General features: G+C 44.9%; 4 protein-coding genes across 4 annotated transcripts; 3 read left to right on the top strand and 1 right to left on the bottom strand.

Moving 5' to 3' along the window:
* Positions 1-10700: 10700 nt before the first annotated feature.
* On the top strand, positions 10701-12794 carry MYCFIDRAFT_53445 (uncharacterized protein). The gene is made up of 3 exons (XM_007924393.1): positions 10701-10904; positions 11078-12438; positions 12494-12794. Exons 2-3 carry the CDS (start codon positions 11092-11094, stop codon positions 12692-12694), a joined length of 1548 nt encoding a protein of 515 aa, XP_007922584.1. The 5' UTR covers positions 10701-10904; positions 11078-11091; the 3' UTR covers positions 12695-12794.
* Positions 12795-12974: 180 nt separating this feature from the next.
* MYCFIDRAFT_150515 (uncharacterized protein) lies at positions 12975-14437 on the top strand. The gene has a single exon (XM_007924843.1). The coding sequence runs from the start codon at positions 13099-13101 to the stop codon at positions 14260-14262; it is 1164 nt and encodes a 387-aa protein (XP_007923034.1). The 5' UTR covers positions 12975-13098; the 3' UTR covers positions 14263-14437.
* Positions 14438-15316: 879 nt separating this feature from the next.
* On the top strand, positions 15317-16853 carry MYCFIDRAFT_53449 (uncharacterized protein). Its single transcript, XM_007924394.1, has 3 exons — positions 15317-15428; positions 15530-15710; positions 15765-16853. The coding sequence occupies exons 1-3, from the start codon at positions 15361-15363 to the stop codon at positions 16755-16757; spliced, it is 1242 nt and encodes a 413-aa protein (XP_007922585.1). The 5' UTR covers positions 15317-15360; the 3' UTR covers positions 16758-16853.
* On the bottom strand, positions 16845-18795 carry MYCFIDRAFT_53451 (uncharacterized protein). The gene is made up of 4 exons (XM_007924395.1): positions 18392-18795; positions 18240-18333; positions 18144-18186; positions 16845-18062 (listed from the first exon to the last, which is right to left on the bottom strand). Exons 1-4 carry the CDS (start codon positions 18734-18736, stop codon positions 16967-16969), a joined length of 1578 nt encoding a protein of 525 aa, XP_007922586.1. The 5' UTR covers positions 18737-18795; the 3' UTR covers positions 16845-16966.
* Positions 18796-19778: the final 983 nt, after the last annotated feature.

Consider the following 19778-nt stretch of genomic DNA (forward strand, 5'->3'; position numbering starts at 1 on the left):
TACTATATATCTAGATAATATACTTATCTACTCTAATTTAATCGAAGAATATCGCTATTACGTTCGCTAAGTAATAGACGTACTTTTTAAAGCTAGCCTACGAGCCGATATATTAAAGTTAGAGTTTAAAGTAACAATAGTTAAGTACCTAGGCCTCGTTATTAGTACCGATAGTATCTATATAGACGATAAGAAGATCGAAGCTATATACGACTAGCCTATTCCTACTAATATTAAAGATATATAGTCCTTCCTCGGCTTCGTAAACTTCTATCGACGCTTTATCCGCGACTTTATATATATCGTTAAGCCTATAGTCCTACTAATATATAAAGATACGCCCTTCGTATAGACGATAGCCTACTAAGACTCCTTCGAACGACTTAAAGCTATATTCGTCTCTACGCCGGTATTAGCTTATTATAACCTAGACCTATTTATAATAATCGAGACCGATGCTTCTAATTATATTACTACTAGTATTATATCTTAACTATATACTAATAGCGTATAGAAACCCGTTACTTACTTCTCGAAAAAGATAATACCTACTAAATATAACTACGAGATCTACGATAAAGAGCTTCTCGCTATTATTAAAGCCTTTAAATTATAAAGACCCGAATTAGAAGGTTACCGCTCTAACGAGGAGCCTATTCGAGTTATTACCGATTACCGTAATCTATAGTTCTATATATCTACTAAACAACTTAATCGCCGCTAAGCTTACTAAAGTAAATTCCTTAGTAGGTTTAATTTCGAGATTATATACCGTCTTAGTAGATAAGAAGCTAAGCTAGACTCGCTTATACGCCGCTCTACTAACCTACTTTTATTAGCTAAGGATTTATATATTAAATACAACTATTAGCTCGTATTAAAGCTATATAACCTAGCTATAAGCCTCCGATCCGCCGTATATAAAATCTTCTCCTTAGGGTTAGGGTTAGGGTTAGGGTTAGGGTTAGGGTTACGTAACCCTAAGGTGAATAATTGCAATTCTCGAAGAAATAGACAATTTTATAACTTTTACGTTTTTTACGACGATAACCCTTAGGGTTAGGGTTAGGGTAAGGGTTATAACGAACCTCTATTTACGAAAGCCCGTATTAATACTACGAGTAATAGTACGGTTATATTTGCTATAGAAACTCTTAGCGCCGAGACCTTTATCGACGCCGAGAATATTACTAAGCGAATTCGCGATACCTCGATTAAAGATACTCTCTTCTAATAAGTAAAAGGATACCTCTATAGTAGAGCGGACTCTCCTAATAATCTCTTATTATCCCCCTTAAACTATAAGGTTAAAAATAAAAACCTCTTATTCTATTACGACTATCTTTATATACTAGAAGCTAAAGAAACGGACAAGTCGCTTTATACTAATATTATCCGCGTATACTACGACTATTCCGCTACTAGCTATTCTAGTATTATAAAAACGTTCTACCTCGTTAGCTATAGCTACTATTAGCTACGAATATACGAGGATATTAAACGATATATCGGCGCCTACTATACTATAAGAACCTAAGTAAGTAAAGTCTCCTATCCTGCCTTAGTAAGCCTATATAATAATTATATAATATTATTATATATAGTACGATATAGCCGCGCTAGCGATAAGCTTACTTAGCGTATATACGTAATACTCGATTACTCGTATAGATATACTCGGTAGCCGGTACGGTAAATATACTATCCGTACTAGGCCTAGTTAATAGTAGTCGCTCTGCCCTATTCTAAGAAAGGTACGGTTTAGTTCTACTTTCTACTATAGCGATTAGTAGAGGGCGTTCTATACGTTACTATATATCTATTTCCTTATAGTTCTAAACCGTCTACCCTTCGTAGTAGCCTATAGAATCCCGAAAGATAAATGTAAGCGACCCGAACGCGCCGGGCGCGAAAAACGCGTAGAATAATATATTAGAAGCGCCTATAGTATTAGAAAACGACGTAGCGATATAATAATACGAAGCTAAATACTAGGCGCGCCGAGAAGCGACCTGCCTATAGCTCGAACGATTTCTAGCTAAGTAAGAAGTACTTAGGCTAGAAGTATAGGCTTAAGAAGCTAAGCGAGAGAATACGCGTCTTCGTACCCTTAGGGACGTAGGCGATACGCTAGCTCCGAGTAGTAGTATCGCTAGCGAGGGTCTTACGATAACCCTATCTCTAGGCGACGAAGACGATAAGAACGAGGAAGAATTAGCTAACGAGTCGATTTAGAGGCCTAAATCTTAGAGAGCTAAATCTATCTCGTATCGACTACCTCTTTCTAGAAGTACGCTAAGCGTAGCCCCTATACCTAGTATAAGCTACGTAGTCGCTAGTCTTACGGCTATTAAGCCTCGCCTAAAGGAACCTAAGCCCTTTAAAGGCAATACGATTAAGGAGTTAAGGCGATTCCTTTAAGAACTTTCTATTACCTTTATACTATCCGGAGCTACCTATTATACGGACGAGAGTAAGGTGCTTTATAGTATTATATACCTTGTAGGCGATACGTAGGAGCGATAGTATAATAAAAACAGCCTTAAGGACTTATAGAATTATATCTACTAGGACTTTAAAACCTTCTATCGGGACTGCGTCGGGGACCCTATAAACCGTATACTAGATATAACCCTCGAGTATAAGGCGGCCCGTTAGCGTAAGGGACAGTTAGTCTAAAGCTTTGCCCTTAAGCTTGTAGTGCTCGAAGATTAACTTAGCGACTATAGCGAGGAGTATAGGATCTACTATCTCCTCGTTAAACTCTAGCCGGCGATTCGTAGCGCGATTATTAAATACTATATAGTACTAACGACGCGTTACGAACTCGTAGAGCTTGCGACGCGCATCGAGACCCCTAATAAGCCGTCTAGTAAACGCAAGGATCGTAACTACGATAAAACTAGAGGTAGTAAAGGTAAGAAGCGTCGATCTAATAGTTAGGCCTATAAGTAGCAGTTAAATCGCGACCGTAGCGTAGGCGGGAAGTATACGAAAGGCGATAACTCGTAAGGCGGGTATAATATTAGCAAGGTCGAATGTTATAGCTATCGCTAGAAAGGCTATTATAAGAACGCGTACCCGAACTGCTATCTCTAGAAAGACGACAACCTTACGGTACGTAAGGTAGCCGCTAACGCTAAAGAGAAGAAGAACGACTCGAAGGCTAAGGGAAAAGACAAGGCACCTCCTAAGAGCTAGGGATAGGTACGGAATCTTAACTAAGTAGCTTAGTAGTAGTAGTACCTATAGGACGCGTATACGGAGCAATCGTTACGTAAGAAGGGGAAGTGTCCGTCGAATACTTATTAGATAATGCTACTAATATTAATATAGTATCTTAAGAATTCGTTCTACGATACTAGCCTTAGCGGATTGTTAATGCCGTACTACCTAGTACCGACAGTTTCTAGGGCAACCGAGGATACTACTACGGAGCGTATTATCTACGCTTACGGATCGCCGACTCTATAGGCTAAGAACGCATTACTACCGGAGTGTTCTACGCTTTCGAAATGCCCCTCCCTAATATTATTCTTAGTAGGCCTTAAAGGCGCGATTAAAAGGTAATCGTCGATAGCTCGACAGATACCTAGACCTATAGGAACGAAACCGTAGCGCGTTCGATACGCGTACGGGAACTATAGGAATTCTAGAAGGATATACGTAACGCCCTATACGTATATACGATTAGCGTTCGCTAGCTCCGCGAAATCGCTAAAGGTTCCTCCTTACTAGAAGAATTTAAAGACTTCGAAGACGTCTTTATAATAACGCCCGAAGCGAGACGTAAGCTCCCTAAAGACGTAGAGTATGCGATTAACCTAATCCCCGGAACGAAGCCGCTATACAAACCTCTCTACTATTCTTTAGGAAGAGAGCTTAGCGACCTTCGTAATTACCTAAGCTTAGCCTTAGACAACGATTAGATCTAGCTTAGTATAAGCGAGGCGGGTACGCCGATCCTATTCGTACTAAAGAAGGATAGTAGTCTAAGACTCTACGTCGATTATAGGGGGCTAAACGAGATTACTATTAAAAATCGTTACCCCCTACCTCTTATTAGCGAAACGCTTAATAGGCTTAAGGACGTCGAATAGTATACGTCCTTAGACCTTTAGGATATATATTACCGTATCTATATTAAGCGAGGCGACGAGTAGAAGACTACGTTCCGTACGCGGTACGGGCACTTCGAGTATAAGGTAATGCCTTTTAGGCTTACTAATGCTCCTACTACGTTTTAAGGATACATTAATAGGGCGTTAGCTAGCCTAGTTAATATTTGCTATATCGTCTATCTTAACGATATCCTCGTCTATAGCAAAACGCGAGAGGACTACGTACGAGACATACGCGCTATCCTTACGCGGCTTAGAAAGTTTGCATTATATACAAACAGAAAGAAATGTTCCTTCTAGAAGAAAGAAGTCGAATTCCTTAGGTTTATCGTTAGTACTAAAGGCGTATCGATAGATTAGCGTAGGGTAAACACTATTAACGAGTAGCCTTGCCTATTAACGCTAAAGGAGGTTTAATCCTTCCTCGGATTCTATAACTTCTACCGGAGGTTTATCCCTAATTACTCCCGGATCGTTATACTACTAACCGCCCTATCGAAAGGAGCCGTAAATAGCCGAAAGCTAGGGTAGGTCCCGTAGGGCGAAAGCGAGAAGCAAGCGTTCCGCTAGCTAAAGGCTACCTTTAGCTCGGCCTCGATATTGCGATACTATAATCCTACGAAGCCCCTATATATCGAAACCGATGCCTCTACGTTTGCCTTAGTAGGAATTATATTATAATAGAGCGAAGATAGGAATTAGTACCCTATTGCCTTCTAGTTACGAAAAATAGTCCTAGCCGAGACTAATTATAAGACCTATAACTAGGAGCTCCTAGCGGTTGTCGAGTCCTTTAAGCATTAGCGCCCGTACCTCGATAGCGCCTAGTATACGACCCGCGTAGTTATCGACTACGCTAATCTTAAGGGCTTTATAAAAATAAAGCAGCTTATCGGAAGGTAGGCAAGATAAGCAACCTTCCTTATATCTTTTAACTTTACTATTAAATATCGGGCTAGTAAGCGAAACCTAGCCGATACGCCTTTACGACGTAGCGACTATAAGAGCGAGTCGTAGGCGGTAAACAACCTTCTCCCTATATTATAGTCGAAACTAGCTCTATAGTTAAATCTACCCGAGGATATCGAGCCGATTATAAAACGCATCTCTATTATATATATAAAGATGCGAGACGCTAGTGCAGCGCTAGCGGAACGTAAGAGTTTTATTAGTAGTCCCGTAAGAGTAGCGGCTACTATCGTTAGGAATAACAGGCTCTACTACGAGACACCTAATATAATCCTTAGTTTCGTATATACTTTGTAATAGCTAGAGCAAGCGAGAGGAGGAGGCTTATACGAGACAAGCTTACTAGCGGGTAGCTTAGCCTCGTTAAGTAGTTCTAACCTCCCGCCTAGCTATTCTCGTCGTAGTAACCTTATTTACTACGGTAATGCGCTATATGTCCCTAAGGACTACGTATTGCGTACGTAACTAATACGTATATACTACGACGACCCTTTAGCTAGACACTTTAGTATAGCTAAGACTATAGACCTAATACGCCGAAAGTACTTCTAGCCGAAGATAGCCGAGGATATTACGGCCTATGTCCGTACCTATAGAATTTGTTAACGGTCGAAGGCGAAGCGCTATCGCCTATATAGCGAGCTCGCTACTCTGCCTATACCGACCCGACTTTAGTAAGAATTAACGATAGACTTTATTACCGATCTCCCGCCGAGCAAGCTCGGTGCCTACGTATATACTACGATCCTCGTAATAGTCGACCGCTATACGAAAATAAGCCTCTTTATCCTAACGACGAAGAAGTATATAGTAGTAGAACTCGCGGATATCCTTTAAAGGGAGGTAATTAGGCGTTTTAGAGTGCTATTAGGCATTGTTAGCGATCGTAGATCGCTTTTTACTAGCTAGTTTTAGAGCGACTTCTACTTCGAAGCGTATATAAAGCGTAGGCTTAGTACAGCCTTCTATCCTTAGACTAATAGGCAAACCGAACGCGCGAACTAGACCCTCGAGCAATACCTACGATGCTATTACTCTAAGAATTAGAGTAAGTAGGCTAAACTGCTGCCTTAGGCGGAGTTTGCCTATAATAATAGCGTTTATCCTACGTTGCGTATAAGCCCCTTTAGGATGCTCTACGGCTTCGATCCTAATCTAATACTAAGAGCGAATAAGCTACTAGCTCGGGACGAGCTAACTAAGGGAAGGGTACTAGTAGCTATCGACGCTACGGAGCGACTATAGAAAGCATATAAGACGCTTGCGGAACGCTAGTAGAAAGTAGCAGAATACTAGGCTAAGCAATACAATATATACTATACTACTAAGATATATAGTATAGGCGACTTAGTCTTGCTATCGATAAAGAATATTAGCTTAGATGTCCTAAAGAAGAAACTTAGCCCGAAGTATATAGGGCCTTTCTGCATTATTAACGCAGTTAGAGCGCAGGCGTACCGCCTAGCACTGCCGTTAAGCACGAAGATCTACAATGTTTTCTATGTTTCCCTCCTCGAGCCTTAGTATAGGCGCGATAGCAAGGAGTATAAGGTAAGTATACCCGTCGCTAAAGGCGATAAGTAGTAGGTAGAAACAATCGTAGCAAAGAAGATAAAGAAGCAAAAGGCGTACTACCTTATTAAGTAGCGAGGATAGCCTAAAGAATATAACACTTAGGAGCTAGCTGTTTATATTAAAGATTCTATAGCGTTAGACGAGTTCGAAGCTTAAGCGAAGCGTAAGCGTAGGTAGTAATTAAAATAAAAGAAAATAAAACTTAAGAAAAAAATAGTAGACACGTACTCGTTTCGCTACTAAAAAAGGCCTATTAGCTTAGTATATATAAAGAAGGCGCCGCGTAAGCGCGGCGACGGCGGACCGCCTACCCTACTTATCCTTAGAATCCTTAGCCTCCTCCTTCTCTTCGATGCCTATAGCGGCATCGATAGCGGCGACGGCCTTAGCGCTAACGCGCTAAGCGAGGTTCTAGTATAGTTAGTATACGAAGCGCAAGTAAAACGAGGCTATAGGAAAAACTATACCTAACGACTAATCTCTACTAAACTAGCTAGGTTAGTACCGATATGCTCGAGGGTACCGAGTAGGTTAACGTCCGTAAGGGACCCGCTAGCGGCCCCCTTACGGGCTAGGGCTTTGCCGCCGGGGGTTACCTTATTCTTATTAGTATAAAAGACATATAGCGTAGATAGGATAACTAACGTTAAGGTTAGTATACGAAGCGTAAGCGGAGCGTATAAGGAATATACGTACGACTATAGAGTCTAGCTCGGCCTAGAGTGCCTCTAAGGCCTCGTTAGACTCCTCGATAGAGTCGTAGCCGTCTAGGTCGTATAGGTCGCGCGTAGAGCGTACGGCGCGAATGCGCGCTAGTAGCGACACTAGTAAGCGGGCCGTAAGCGGAGTGTAGGTATAATAGCTACCGCGGTAGCGATCGTAGTTACGCTTAGTAGTAGGGTCTATATTGCTACCTATATAAACCTTAGTTAGGTCTACTAAAGCGAGTTAGTTGCGAAGCGTAAGCGCGTAGCAAGTAGCGAGAACACGTACTATTAGCTATTATATACTTAAAGCAACGGGTATAGCCCTCTAGGACTTTTAGGGGGCGCTAGGTAGGCGTAGTAGGTATCGAGGGCAGAGCGCCTATAGCGCGCTTACCCGAGGCACGCGAAGGAGTAGATATACTAGTAATGTTTTTTTTAGATAGATGTTTAAAAAAGAAAAATCTTTAAGTAATACTAGGGGGGCGTAAGATACGAGTAGGTAGAGGGTAGGTAGAGGGTATTCGGAGCGCTTAGAAAAAGAAGAAGTTTTTAAGCGGGCTTCGAATGCTTTAAATACTCGCCTCGCTTTCGGATAGCTTGCGTTCTCGCGTAGCTACCGCGTTCTTAGAAATTTAGGCAACCTCTAGTTAGTGCTAGAAGCAGCCGCGCTTTAAATCTATAAACAAACAAGCAACTACGAGGCAAATTATAACGTGCCTAGCAACTATAGCCTAGCGATAAGTGCGTATAAGACGCGTAAGTGCAGCGCAGAGTGTAAGAAATAGTATAATTTACTATATTGCCCTATAGCTAGAATAGCTATACCGAGGGAAGGAGATAATTATAAGAACCTAAGCAAGTAAAGTCTCCTATCCTGCCTTAGCAAGCCTATATAACAATTATATAATGTTATTACGTACAGTACGATACAGCCGCGCTAGCGATAAGCTTGCTTAGCGTATGCGCGTAATGCTCGATTACTCGTACGGACATACTCGGTAGCCGGCACGGTAGATATGCTATCCGTACTAGGCCTAGTTAATAGTAGTCGCTCTGCCCTGTTCTAAGAAAGGTACGGTTTAGTTCTACTTTCTACTACAGCGATTAGTAGAGGGCGTTCTATACGTTGCTATATACCTATTTCCTTATATATACCTACCTTTAGACTAAATCCTTAAGATAAGCTAAACGAGGACTTCTTCGGCCTCTATCTATACCGACTACTCGATAGAAGAGCGTAACGATAGACTTTATTACCGGTCTTTCTAATAGTTCCGGTTATAACTCGATCCTTATTATCGTCGATCGACTAACTAAGATATAATACCTTATCCTATTCGTATATAAAGAAGGACGCTCGAACGCTTAAGTAGTAGTAGATACCTATCTTATTTATATTTAGAAGCTTTACGGTCTTCTAGATACTATTACTTCCGACTACGGTATATAGTTTATCTCTAAATTCTAGAACTACTTATATAAGCGCCTATATATTAAGCGTAACCTATCGACCGCTCGTTACTTATAGACTAATAGATAAACTAAACGCTTAAATAAAGTTATCGAAGGATATCTCCGATTATATATAAACTACGAGTAAGACGACTAGAGCCTCTAGCTCCTAGTCGCCGAATTCGTAATAAATAACGTACCCTCTAAAACTACCGGATTGTTACCGTTCTAAGCTAGCTACGGTTACAATCCTCGTCTTAGAAGTAAACCTTTAACCCTACTAGAAGAAGATTTACCGTTAAATAATAATACTTAAGCCTAGATCGATTACCTATAGAGCCTCGAAATATATCTTATCGAATAGATACGGTATTAGTAGTCTCGTATAGAAGACTTAACTAACTAATACCGCCGACCCGCTTCTATCTATTATATCGGTAATAAAGTCTTCTTATCGCTTAAAGGTATAAGTACGGATCGACCTAACGTTAAACTCGACGTTAAGAACTCTAGACCGTATAAGATTACTAAGGCAATATCGCTCTACGCGTATTAACTAAAGCTGCCTAATTTAATACGTATCTATAACGTCTTTTATACTTCGTTACTTATACTAGTACCTAAAATAGGCATACCTAGTTAACGATACGAGCTACCGCCGCCGCTAGTTATCGACGGTAATAAGGAGTAAGAGGTAGAAAGAATACTAGATATAAAAGGCAAAGGAGATAATATATAGTATAAGGTAAAATAGATTAGATATAACAAACCGATATAGGAAGCCGCCGAGAACGCTACTAATACGTAAGAAGTAGTAAAGGACTATTATAAGCGCTACCCGCGTAAGCTACAACTACGTATTATTAACTTAGCGATATTAATACGACCGAGCGTACTATTATTAGTCGCTACAATCGTAATACTATATAAGTAACGAGTAGATAAAGCGCCGTAGACGTCGCCTATAAAGGGGGAAAGTACTATTACGATCTTAGCGACTTATATATATAATTCGAGGTTACGTAACTAAAGGTTATATAACTTAATGCCTAAGGCATCCGCCGAGTAGATAAAAGCCTCTCCCGCGAGAGAGCCTCTCTCTCTTTCTTCTTTAACTCGTTATTAATTTAGATAGCTATTTAATTAATATCTTAATAGATCCGCCGAGTAGATAAAAGCCTCTCTTATAAGAGAGCCTCTCTCTCTTTCTTCTTTAACTCGTTATTAATTTAGATAGCTATTTAATTAATATCTTAATATATTTACTTTCTATTCTATTTATATTCTATTTGTATTCTTAATATTTTCTATTTATATTAGCTACTATAATTATTCTTTATTATTTTAATAGTATTTTATAGTCTCTAAGTCTAATTAGAGAGAATCTTAGTAATTAGCTAATATAATTTTAAAATATAGCTAATTTAGTAGTTAGCTAAACTATAATTTAACTATTTCTTAGATTCTATTTAAATTCTATCTAATTCCTATCCGATTCCTATCCGATTCCTATCCGATTCCTATCCGATTCCTATCCGATTTTTAAATTATATTTAATTCCTATTTAATTCCTTTCCGAATCCTTTCCGAATCCTTTCCGAATCCTTTCCGAATCCTTTCTAAATCCTTTTAAAAAATCTTTACCCTATAGTAATTATTATAGAAGTAAAAAAATAAAAGATTATTTATTTCTTATTGAAATTTCATTTAAGTTCTATTAAAAATATAATAAACTTACTCAATGGTTTCGCATTCCAATTAGCTTAACCTCGGCTAACCCCCTGTCATTTTAGAGTTCCTGACCACCGCGGTAGTCAGCTCGGCGATTTTGGTGGTCAGACCGGCGCTGCGCTCCATCTCAAGGCACACTGGAGACCCCACACTGCACAGTCTCTTCATCATCCGGAGACGATCGCTGTTCGATGTCGCCCTTGGCGCGCATTGCAGACGTACTAATAGCTGCGAATCACTCCTCCAAAGTGGTTCGGTCTGCTCTTCACGGCTCTGCGTTCTTGCGCAACGTCGAGACTGCATCTTCGACCAGGACGAACAGACAAGATCGGGTTGACTGAGCTTACAGGTGAGTAAGCTTTGTTGTGAAGGTTTGGAGGGTGAGTGGCATTCTGCGATACACATTTTAATGGTGCCATGTCGGTGTTCTTTCTCCACGCTCTCCGCACTCTTGGAAATACCAAGCAAATGCTTCTCCATGCTCGGCACGCAGAAGACGCTCGACTAACAGGGCTTCTTAAGAACAGAAAGCCACCATGTCGGACGAGAAATATGGCGAGCAGTGTGCTGTCGAGCGCGAAGATGCGGTCTTGCCCAATGCAGGCGAATCTACGGAAAAGATGTCGGCCAAACGATATCTCTTGACTCGCTTTTCGACTTTGAAGCCGCCCATGGACAAGCTCGACAACCCCATTAAACTCCTCCGTTCACTCAATCGCAAGCAATGGCTGTTCTTTTCTTGCTCATTTATTGCGTGGACTTGGGACGCGTTCGACTTTTTCACTGTCAGCTTGACAGTCAGCAATCTCGCGGAAACATTCGGTAAGACGAAGAAGGACATTACGTGGGGTATCACGCTCGTTCTGATGTTCAGGTCTGTTGGTGCGATAACTTTCGGACTCGCATCAGACAGATACGGGCGAAAATGGCCGTTCGTCGTCAACAACTTGCTCTTCATCGCACTTGAGCTTGGTACAGGATTTTGCAATACTTACGACCAGTTCCTTGCTGTCCGAGCTCTCTTCGGTATTGCAATGGGGGGACTCTATGGAAATGTGGCGGCCATGGCACTTGAAGACTGTCCACAAAAGGCACGAGGTATCATCTCTGGCATGTTGCAACAAGGCTATGCGTTTGGATACCTTCTCGCCACCGTTTTCTCCAGAGCCTTGGTCGACACAACCTCTCACGGCTGGAGACCATTGTACTGGTTTGGTGGAGCCGTACCTGTTCTCATCATCGCTTTCCGTCTTTTCCTCGGCGAAACCGATGCATACAACGAGCGCAAGCGAGTCCGTGAGAGTGGAGATGGTGTCGGCAAGACCTTCATCAAGGAAGGCAAAGTCGCGCTAAAGCGTCACTGGATGCTGCTGATTTACATGGTTCTCTTGATGGCTGGTTTCAACTTCATGAGCCACGGTTCTCAGGATCTGTATCCGACCATGCTGGAGAATCAGTATGATTTCTCCGCAAACGCAGTGACTGTCACCCAGGTTGTGGCTAATCTTGGGGCCATTGCGGGCGGAACCACAATCGGCTATCTTTCACAGTCATTCGGACGTCGCTTTGGCATTATCTTCATCTCTATTATCGGCGGTGCATTGCTCTACCCCTATTCCTTCGTTAGCAACGAGCGCGTTATGGCTGCTGCTTTCTTCGAGCAGTTCTGCGTCCAGGGAGCTTGGGGTATCATTCCCATCCACCTTATGGAGTTGTCTCCAGGAAGTCTGCGTGCTTTCGTGGTCGGTACTTCCTACCAGCTCGGCAATCTGGTCTCTTCAGCAAGCTCCACAATCGAGGCCACGATTGGCGAGCGCTTTCCTTTGCCAGATAAGATCGAGAAGAATGGCAAACACGTCTCCAGATATGCTTATGGCAAAGTTGTATGTCGTGCTCAGCTGCTCCGATGTTCGTTGCGAATCGCTAACATACATTTAGATCTGCATTTTCATGGGTTGCGTCTATGCATATGTCATTCTCTTGACGTTCCTTGGCCCAGAATATCGAGGTCGCTCCATGCTGGCTCGTACTGATGAGGACCTCGCGGAAGCTGCAGGTCAGCATGCTATCGAGAATGCGAAGCACGAACAGCATGGGAGTGTCCGCCATCATTCCGATAGCGATGTTGGGAAGGTCTAGGCATTGAAGGAGAGGCAATAAGCTCTCTAGATCTGGTTACGTAGCTTTCCGGTTTGAAGTTCAATGCTGACATTCGGAGTTATGAATGATGATCACCGTCTTCTTGATGATACCTTCTTTCCTTGATCCATGTTCCGTGACATTGATGTTGAGATGCGATAAGGCGAAAAGGATGCATGTGATTTCCTGCCACGGTAGTCTCTTGAAACACGGACCCCTGCTCGGCCTATTGACGCAACTTGTCGACTTCGACTTCTTTATTTCAAGAACTACAATTCCACCTCCTTCAACCTCCCATCAATACATCTAGCGATTTGGCCCGGAATACACGCACATAGCTACCACACACACATACGCCGAACATCTGCATTGCACACTTGCTATCACGAAGCGGTAAAGCAAAAATGTCAGGACCTCAGCAGGGACCGCCGCAAGGTGGTCCACTTCCTATGCAGTTCGCGCCAGGACAGCAGCCTACGTTCGAGCAGATCCAGCAGATGCAGCAACAATTGGCTGCTGAAGCGCAAAAGGCCGGCCTCACGGTTCCCCAGTACGTCGAGCGGATGAAAGCGCAGATGATGCAGCAAGCGCGAATGCAGCAGCAACAGGCACAAGGCGCGCAGCCCGGACAGCAAGTGCCAATTCAGCCAGGCCCGCCCAAACCCGAAGCAATCGCCGTCGCAAACTTCCTGATGTCACAAGATCTGAAGATGAGGACATGTGTCTTCCAAGAGCAGAGGAAAGATATGTTCAAGGTGAAGCGCGCGATCAGGGCACTACAGTCAGAGGCATACGTAAAGGCACGCAAGAAGAATTCTCTTCTTCCCGAGGTCAAGGATCGAGTGACGGCGGAGAACACGTTCAAGCTTCTACCAATGTCGTTTTTGGCGCTCCGAGTCAGCAAAGTTGATGAGAACCACGGACACGAGGGCCATAATCATGCTAAGAAAAAGCGTGTCAAGGGTCTCTGGACTGTCAAGGTTGAGCAGCAACAAGAAGCTGCCGATGACATGTACTACACCTGGCTCTACCAAGGTTCTCAGTGGAAGCGGAAGCTGCAGGCTGGTGGAGCTCTTTTCGGAATTCTTCTGGTTGTCTTCTTCCCTGTCTGGCCTGTCAAGCTGCGCATCGGTGTCTGGTATCTGAGTATGGCCCTGCTGGGCTTGCTTGCCTTGTTCTTTGCCATGGCCATATTCCGACTCATCCTGTTCTTGATCACATTCTTCACTGTCTCCCCCGGACTCTGGCTCTACCCAAATCTATTCGAAGACGTGGGCTTCTTCGATTCGTTCAAGCCACTCTGGGCATGGCATGAGAGTGAGAAAGAGATGAAGAAACGTAAGAAAGATGAGAGGATAGCGAAGAAGGAACGTCGGGCTGCTAGAGAGCGAGGCGAGCTACCCCCGAGTAAGGAAAGCAAGAAGAATAAGGCAAAACAGGATGAGCCCGTGCCCGTACCTCAACCTGTCGCAGCAGCGCCTGCTGCTACTGGTGCAGAGGCTACTCGGTCCGAGAACCTCCAACATCGCAACATGAATGCTCGCGTGGAAGAGGTCGAGGACGAATAGGAAACTGTACTGGAATGATCTGTCACAGCGAAGGCGTTGCGGAGTCTGTCAGGACGGCGAGACTGGGTTTGAAAGCACTTTGGGGCTTATGCACGATATGATAGTCACTGGCGTTCCGCACGTACTGTGGTTGCTGACTATGAGGCAAGGCAGAATCAATCCGAGCTTACGCAAGACTCATTTTCAATCTCTTTGTATTAAAGATAACGCTTCCTTTCTCCACGACATCCTGGGCGGACATTTTCGGAAAGCGGATACTTTCCAACTCGCCTTCCCAAGGTTTGTAATTTGCCGGGTCGTCGACAACTTCCACCGACTCTGTCGGGAAGAAAGTCGTAGGCTCCTCATACTCATACACCATCGTGAACGTCCCGGAAGAAATCCTGCCATCTGGAAGCTTGACTCCAGCAGGACATGCAGTGAAAGTGTGCGGAACGCCGCCTCTCGTGTATACCAGAGAACCCTGGCGCCACAGCGAAATTTTCTCCTGCAGTCTCGAGCAATGCAAGGCCGTGTAGGATTATTATCCGCTCATCGATGAGAGCTTTCTTGTCGATCGTCATGTGAATATGCCTTGGGAGACGATGGTCGGTGTTGAATTGTATGAAGCCTTCCTTTGTCGTTGGAGGGTGAGAGCTCGTGCATGGTTAGATTTATGTCTGAGAAGGGCTTTTTAATATGGTGCCGCCTTTCTTCTCCGTGAGTGATACGACAGCCGTGAGGGAATGTGTAGCCTTGGTTTTCTTTTGTGCGGCGATACTTCGATTAGATGTCGGGGTTTGGGGGTGTTGGAGTCCTTGCGTGCCTTTGCAGACCCTGGTCGTTCTTCTGTGGGACTGGTGGTTGTTGCTGCACTGCACGTGTCTTGCCGCGGTAGTTTGGTCGAAATAGTGAGCACTCTGGTGCCACAGCTGGGGCCGCTGAGCACAGAGACGCCTCGTGGCCGGCGCCGGCACTAGGAAGCGGCGACTTCAACCGAGGCCCGTCGGTACGCGCAAGTAACATGTAATCAAGAAAGTCGTCCGCCCGTTTGACATCAACATCTCACTTTCTTCTTCCATCCAAAGGAAATACCACAGCACATCTACCAAACAAATAATGGCCACAGAACGAGTAAAGAGCGTCCTCGGACATCTCCTTCCAGGCCAGAAGCCTTTGGACCATATGTAAGCCATTGTCTTCACGCCGAAAGCCTTCCCCGCAAGCTTCGAGGCGGCGGCGGCACGCACATGCGGTTGTTCAATACTGATCAAGAATGGCATTCTAGCACGCAAAAGAACCCAGACGACATTGTCATCACTCTCGCGATACGAACGCCTCTCGCAAAAGGCAAGAAGGGAGGTCTGAAGGACACTCCTCTCGATGGCATTGTTTTCAAGCTCCTCGAGCAAGTCCGACACAAGAGCCGATTGGACCCACAATTGGTTGAAGATATCTGCTTAGGAAATGTAAGACGAGGCACGACAGCAGGTGGAAGACTTGAGCATTGATGATGGATACAGGTCTCCGATGCAAAAGCTGCCTACTACTGCCGTGCTGCCCTCCTCGCAGCAGGCTACCCAAACACCACCGCCGGCTCTTCAGTGAACCGCTTCTGCTCCTCAGGCCTCAAAGCCGTCCAAGATATCGCCAACCAGATCATCACCGGCAGCATCGAAGTCGGCATCGCAATCGGAGCAGAATCGATGACCGCAGGCGGCGACCGCCTGACGCGCCCATTCGTCGACGACATCCTCAACGCCAACCAAGAAGCCCGCGACTGCTTGCAGCCCATGGGCCAGACTTCTGAGAACGTGGGAAAAGATTTCAACATCAGTCGTGAAATGCAGGACAGATATGCTGCCGAGTCATACCGACGTGCTGAGGTCGCTCAGAAGGCAGGCTGGTTCGATGATGAGATCGCTCCCATCAAGGTCCAGCTCGATGGCAAACAGGTCACGCTCACTCGCGACGAAGGTCCAAGATACGGAACTACTTTCGAATCTCTTTCGAAGATTCGTCCAGCGTTCCCAGACTATGGTGACAGGTCGACTGGTGGCAACAGTTCGCAAGTGACCGACGGTGCCGCCGCTGTCCTGTTGATGAAGCGGTCCAAGGCTCTCGAGCTGGGCCAGCCAATTATGGCCAAATATGTTGGCGCAACGGTCGCGGGTCTTGCACCACGTATCATGGGCATTGGCCCATCGATCGCCGTGCCAAAGCTCCTTACTAAGTACGGTCTGACCGTTGACGACATTGATATTTTCGAGCTCAATGAGGCTTTCGCTTCCATGGCGGTATATTGTCGCGACACACTCAAGCTTGACTGGCAAAAGATGAATCCGAGAGGTGGCGCTATCGCTCTCGGTCACCCGTTGGGATGCACGGGTGCAAGACAAATTGTGACCGGTCTGAGTGAATGCAGAAGACAGCAGAAGAAGATTCTGCTTACGACCATGTGCATTGGTACTGGCCAGGGTATGGCAGGTTTGTTCGTGAATGAGCAAAATGTATAGAGACAGACGATCTTCTGTAACGATGCATTTACGTATATGTACATATCTTGTCGCAGTTCCATTCGGCGAAAAAAAAAACACGGGCGTCTACTCAAGCGTTTCCGTTTCCGATTCCGATTTCCTACATCTCAATTTATCCTAACGCCTCGCTCCCGAAAGAATAATAATCATAATAATACAGAAAGAAACCAAACCAATCCCTCAAAGCCCTACGCCCACTTCGAAATCTTCATCGTTCCATGCTCATGAAGATGCCGATGCATATCAAAAGCATTCCACAAAAGATGCGGTTCATGACCCCAACCTTTTTTAAGACACTCGAATTCCGCCTTATCGAAATAGTCCTGGAGGATGGGGTAGTAATCCGGATGCGCACACTTCTTGATAATCTCACGAGCTCTCTCCCTGGGACTCATACCCCGGACATCAGCGAAACCCTGTTCCGTCACGATGACATCGAGATCATGCTCCGTTTGATCGACGTGCGTACACATAGGCACAATACACGAGACGCCGGTTGGATCGGTTTTACTTGGTCGAGTTGAGGGTGTGTGCATAATGCTGTATTTTGAAGATCGAAGGAAGTCGGCGCTTCCGCCTAGACCGTTGAGCATGCGAGATCCCATTACACAGGTCGAGTTGGCGTGAGCGTAGATGTCGACTTCGACGGGAGTGTTCATTCCGATTACGCCGAGTCTTCGGATTATCTCTGGGGAATTGGAGACTTGTTGGCTGCGGAGGAGGAGTTTTGGGGCGTAGACTTCCCAGCTTTTGTAGAATCTGTCAAAGCCGTTGGGTGAGAAGCGGATGGATGTCGCTGTGGCGAAGTCGAGATTTCCTGAGTCGAAGAGGTCGAGGAAACTGTCTTGGAGAACTTCGGTCCAGACTTTGAGGTTCTTGAAGTCGGCTCCTCCGCTTGCCAGGCCACCCACCACCGCATTAGCTATGTTGCCGATTCCGGACTGGATTGGGAGCAGGTTTTGTGGAAGCCGGCCGTGGTTGACTTCGTGCTTGAGGAACTCGATCAAATGACCTGCAATGGCACGGCTGGTATCGTCTTCCGGGGCGTTGGGAGCTGTGTGGTCTGGATAGTCTGACTCCACTATAGCAACTACTCGCTCTGGATCTACTGGGATATGCGGAGTGCCGATTCGATCTTCTGGTGACATGACCAAGTATGGTTTCCTTCGTGGTGGCAGGTCTGTCATTGTGATGTCGTGGAGACCTTCGAAGTTGGGCGAAGCTGTATTGACTTCAATGATGATCTTGTCTGCCATCTGGATGATCTCTGGCGAGGCACCGACGCTGAAAAAAAGATGGTTAGTAAATGCTTCAATACCAATGGCAGTTCAGGTTCTGCCGGGAAATCTCCCAAACGTCACTTACCTCGCTCCAGGAATGATACCACCATCTTCAGTAATGGCCGAAGCTGAGAACTGTCAGATCCATCATCTCTCATAAATCACTCTTGCAGCAGCGTACCTTCCACAACCGCCACATCCAGACGATTGTTCGATTTATGCTTGGTATAAAACCCATACATCAAATCGACCGGAAACATCGACAAATGCTTATCCTGCGCAAAAATCAGCAATCCCTTCTATCATCAGCTACGTAGCTCCAACCCCACTTACGAAAAAATTGATATTCCCATTATTTATCCCCTTCGCAATCTCCTTCCCCACCTGATGCGGCGCCCTCCTCTCGATCATATTGTTCCTAGCCCATCGATTCTCCGTCTCCGAACCGCTCGAAGCCCCCACAAACAAGTTGTACTTGAGCTTTCCCTGCAAATTGTGCTTTTCCACGTGTTCGGCGAGAGCGGTTGGGACTTTTTTGGGGTAGCCTACGCCCGTGAAACCCGACCAGCCGATGTAGGAGTTGTGAGGGAAGAGATCGATTAAGTCCTCGGCTTGGGCTAGCTTTTGGAGGTAGGAAGGCCTTCGGCAGCGTGCTTTGAGGAGGGCGGATGCGGACATGTTGATGGAGTGGAGAGGATTCTTAGGTGGTTAGGGAGTGGATGAAGAGTTAAGGAGAGATTTCCTTTAGGAGGGTACAATGGTAGGAAAGTTGCTTACTGAATAGGATCTTGTTGCACACAGTCCAGCATTGAAGTATGAATGGCATGATACAACCGCACCTGCCGGGCGAGGTTCGGTGGTGGTTGTAGCGGCAGGAACGCGGAATGCCTACAGCGCCTTCACGTATCGGAAGGCTATTCAGTGTTCCGCGGCGCTATTTCGAGCGCTACGGCTCCTTTCCGCGAGGAGCACTTTGCTATATAAAGTAGGCGTAGCGAGGCTCTAATTGCGGACCGAGCGTACCCCTAGTTATCACATTCCTAAACTAGAGGAATACCCGACTACCGGAAGAGGCCGATTAGCATTACGTATATTACTAAAACCGACTAACTAGCCTTTAAGACGACTATCTTTCTATAGATTCATAATGTATTATATAATACGTAGTAGCTGTAGGTAAATAGAAGGAAGAAGGAGGGAATTCGAACTACGAAGGAGGTTTTTATTAATTAATTAGGAGTAGGTCTCTACTAGATTAAAGTCGCTACTAGTACTACCGGAGAGGGAGCTCGAGTATAATTATAGGGAGGCGTAGAGGACGCGTCTTTAATAAATAGGTGTTTTCGGTAGTGTTTGTACGTATAGTATCTCCTACTAAATAGTTAGCTTCTCTCTCGTTCCCTACTATACCGTATACTTACTCTAACGCGTACTATGCCTAGTATAGTCGTAGAAGAGGTTACTTAGGCGCTATTCGCACTCGTAGCGCGAGACCTCTTCGAGACTAACGATATACTAACCTTCCGGAGGTATTTAGACCTCTAGCTAAATAGGAAGGTATTAGCACCTTCGAGAGGCTATTCTTACTTAATCGACTCGATAGCAGCTAGCGAGAGCGTTAAATAATAGGTATGCTACGTAACCTAGCTTCTAAGGCTAGCGGGTCGACAATTAGGTCGCTAACTGCTAGTATTATATCCTCGCCTGCCTTCTAGCGACA

The sequence above is a fragment of the Pseudocercospora fijiensis genome (genome assembly GCF_000340215.1).
Source record: "Pseudocercospora fijiensis CIRAD86 unplaced genomic scaffold MYCFIscaffold_2, whole genome shotgun sequence".
Lineage (NCBI taxonomy): Eukaryota > Fungi > Ascomycota > Dothideomycetes > Mycosphaerellales > Mycosphaerellaceae > Pseudocercospora > Pseudocercospora fijiensis.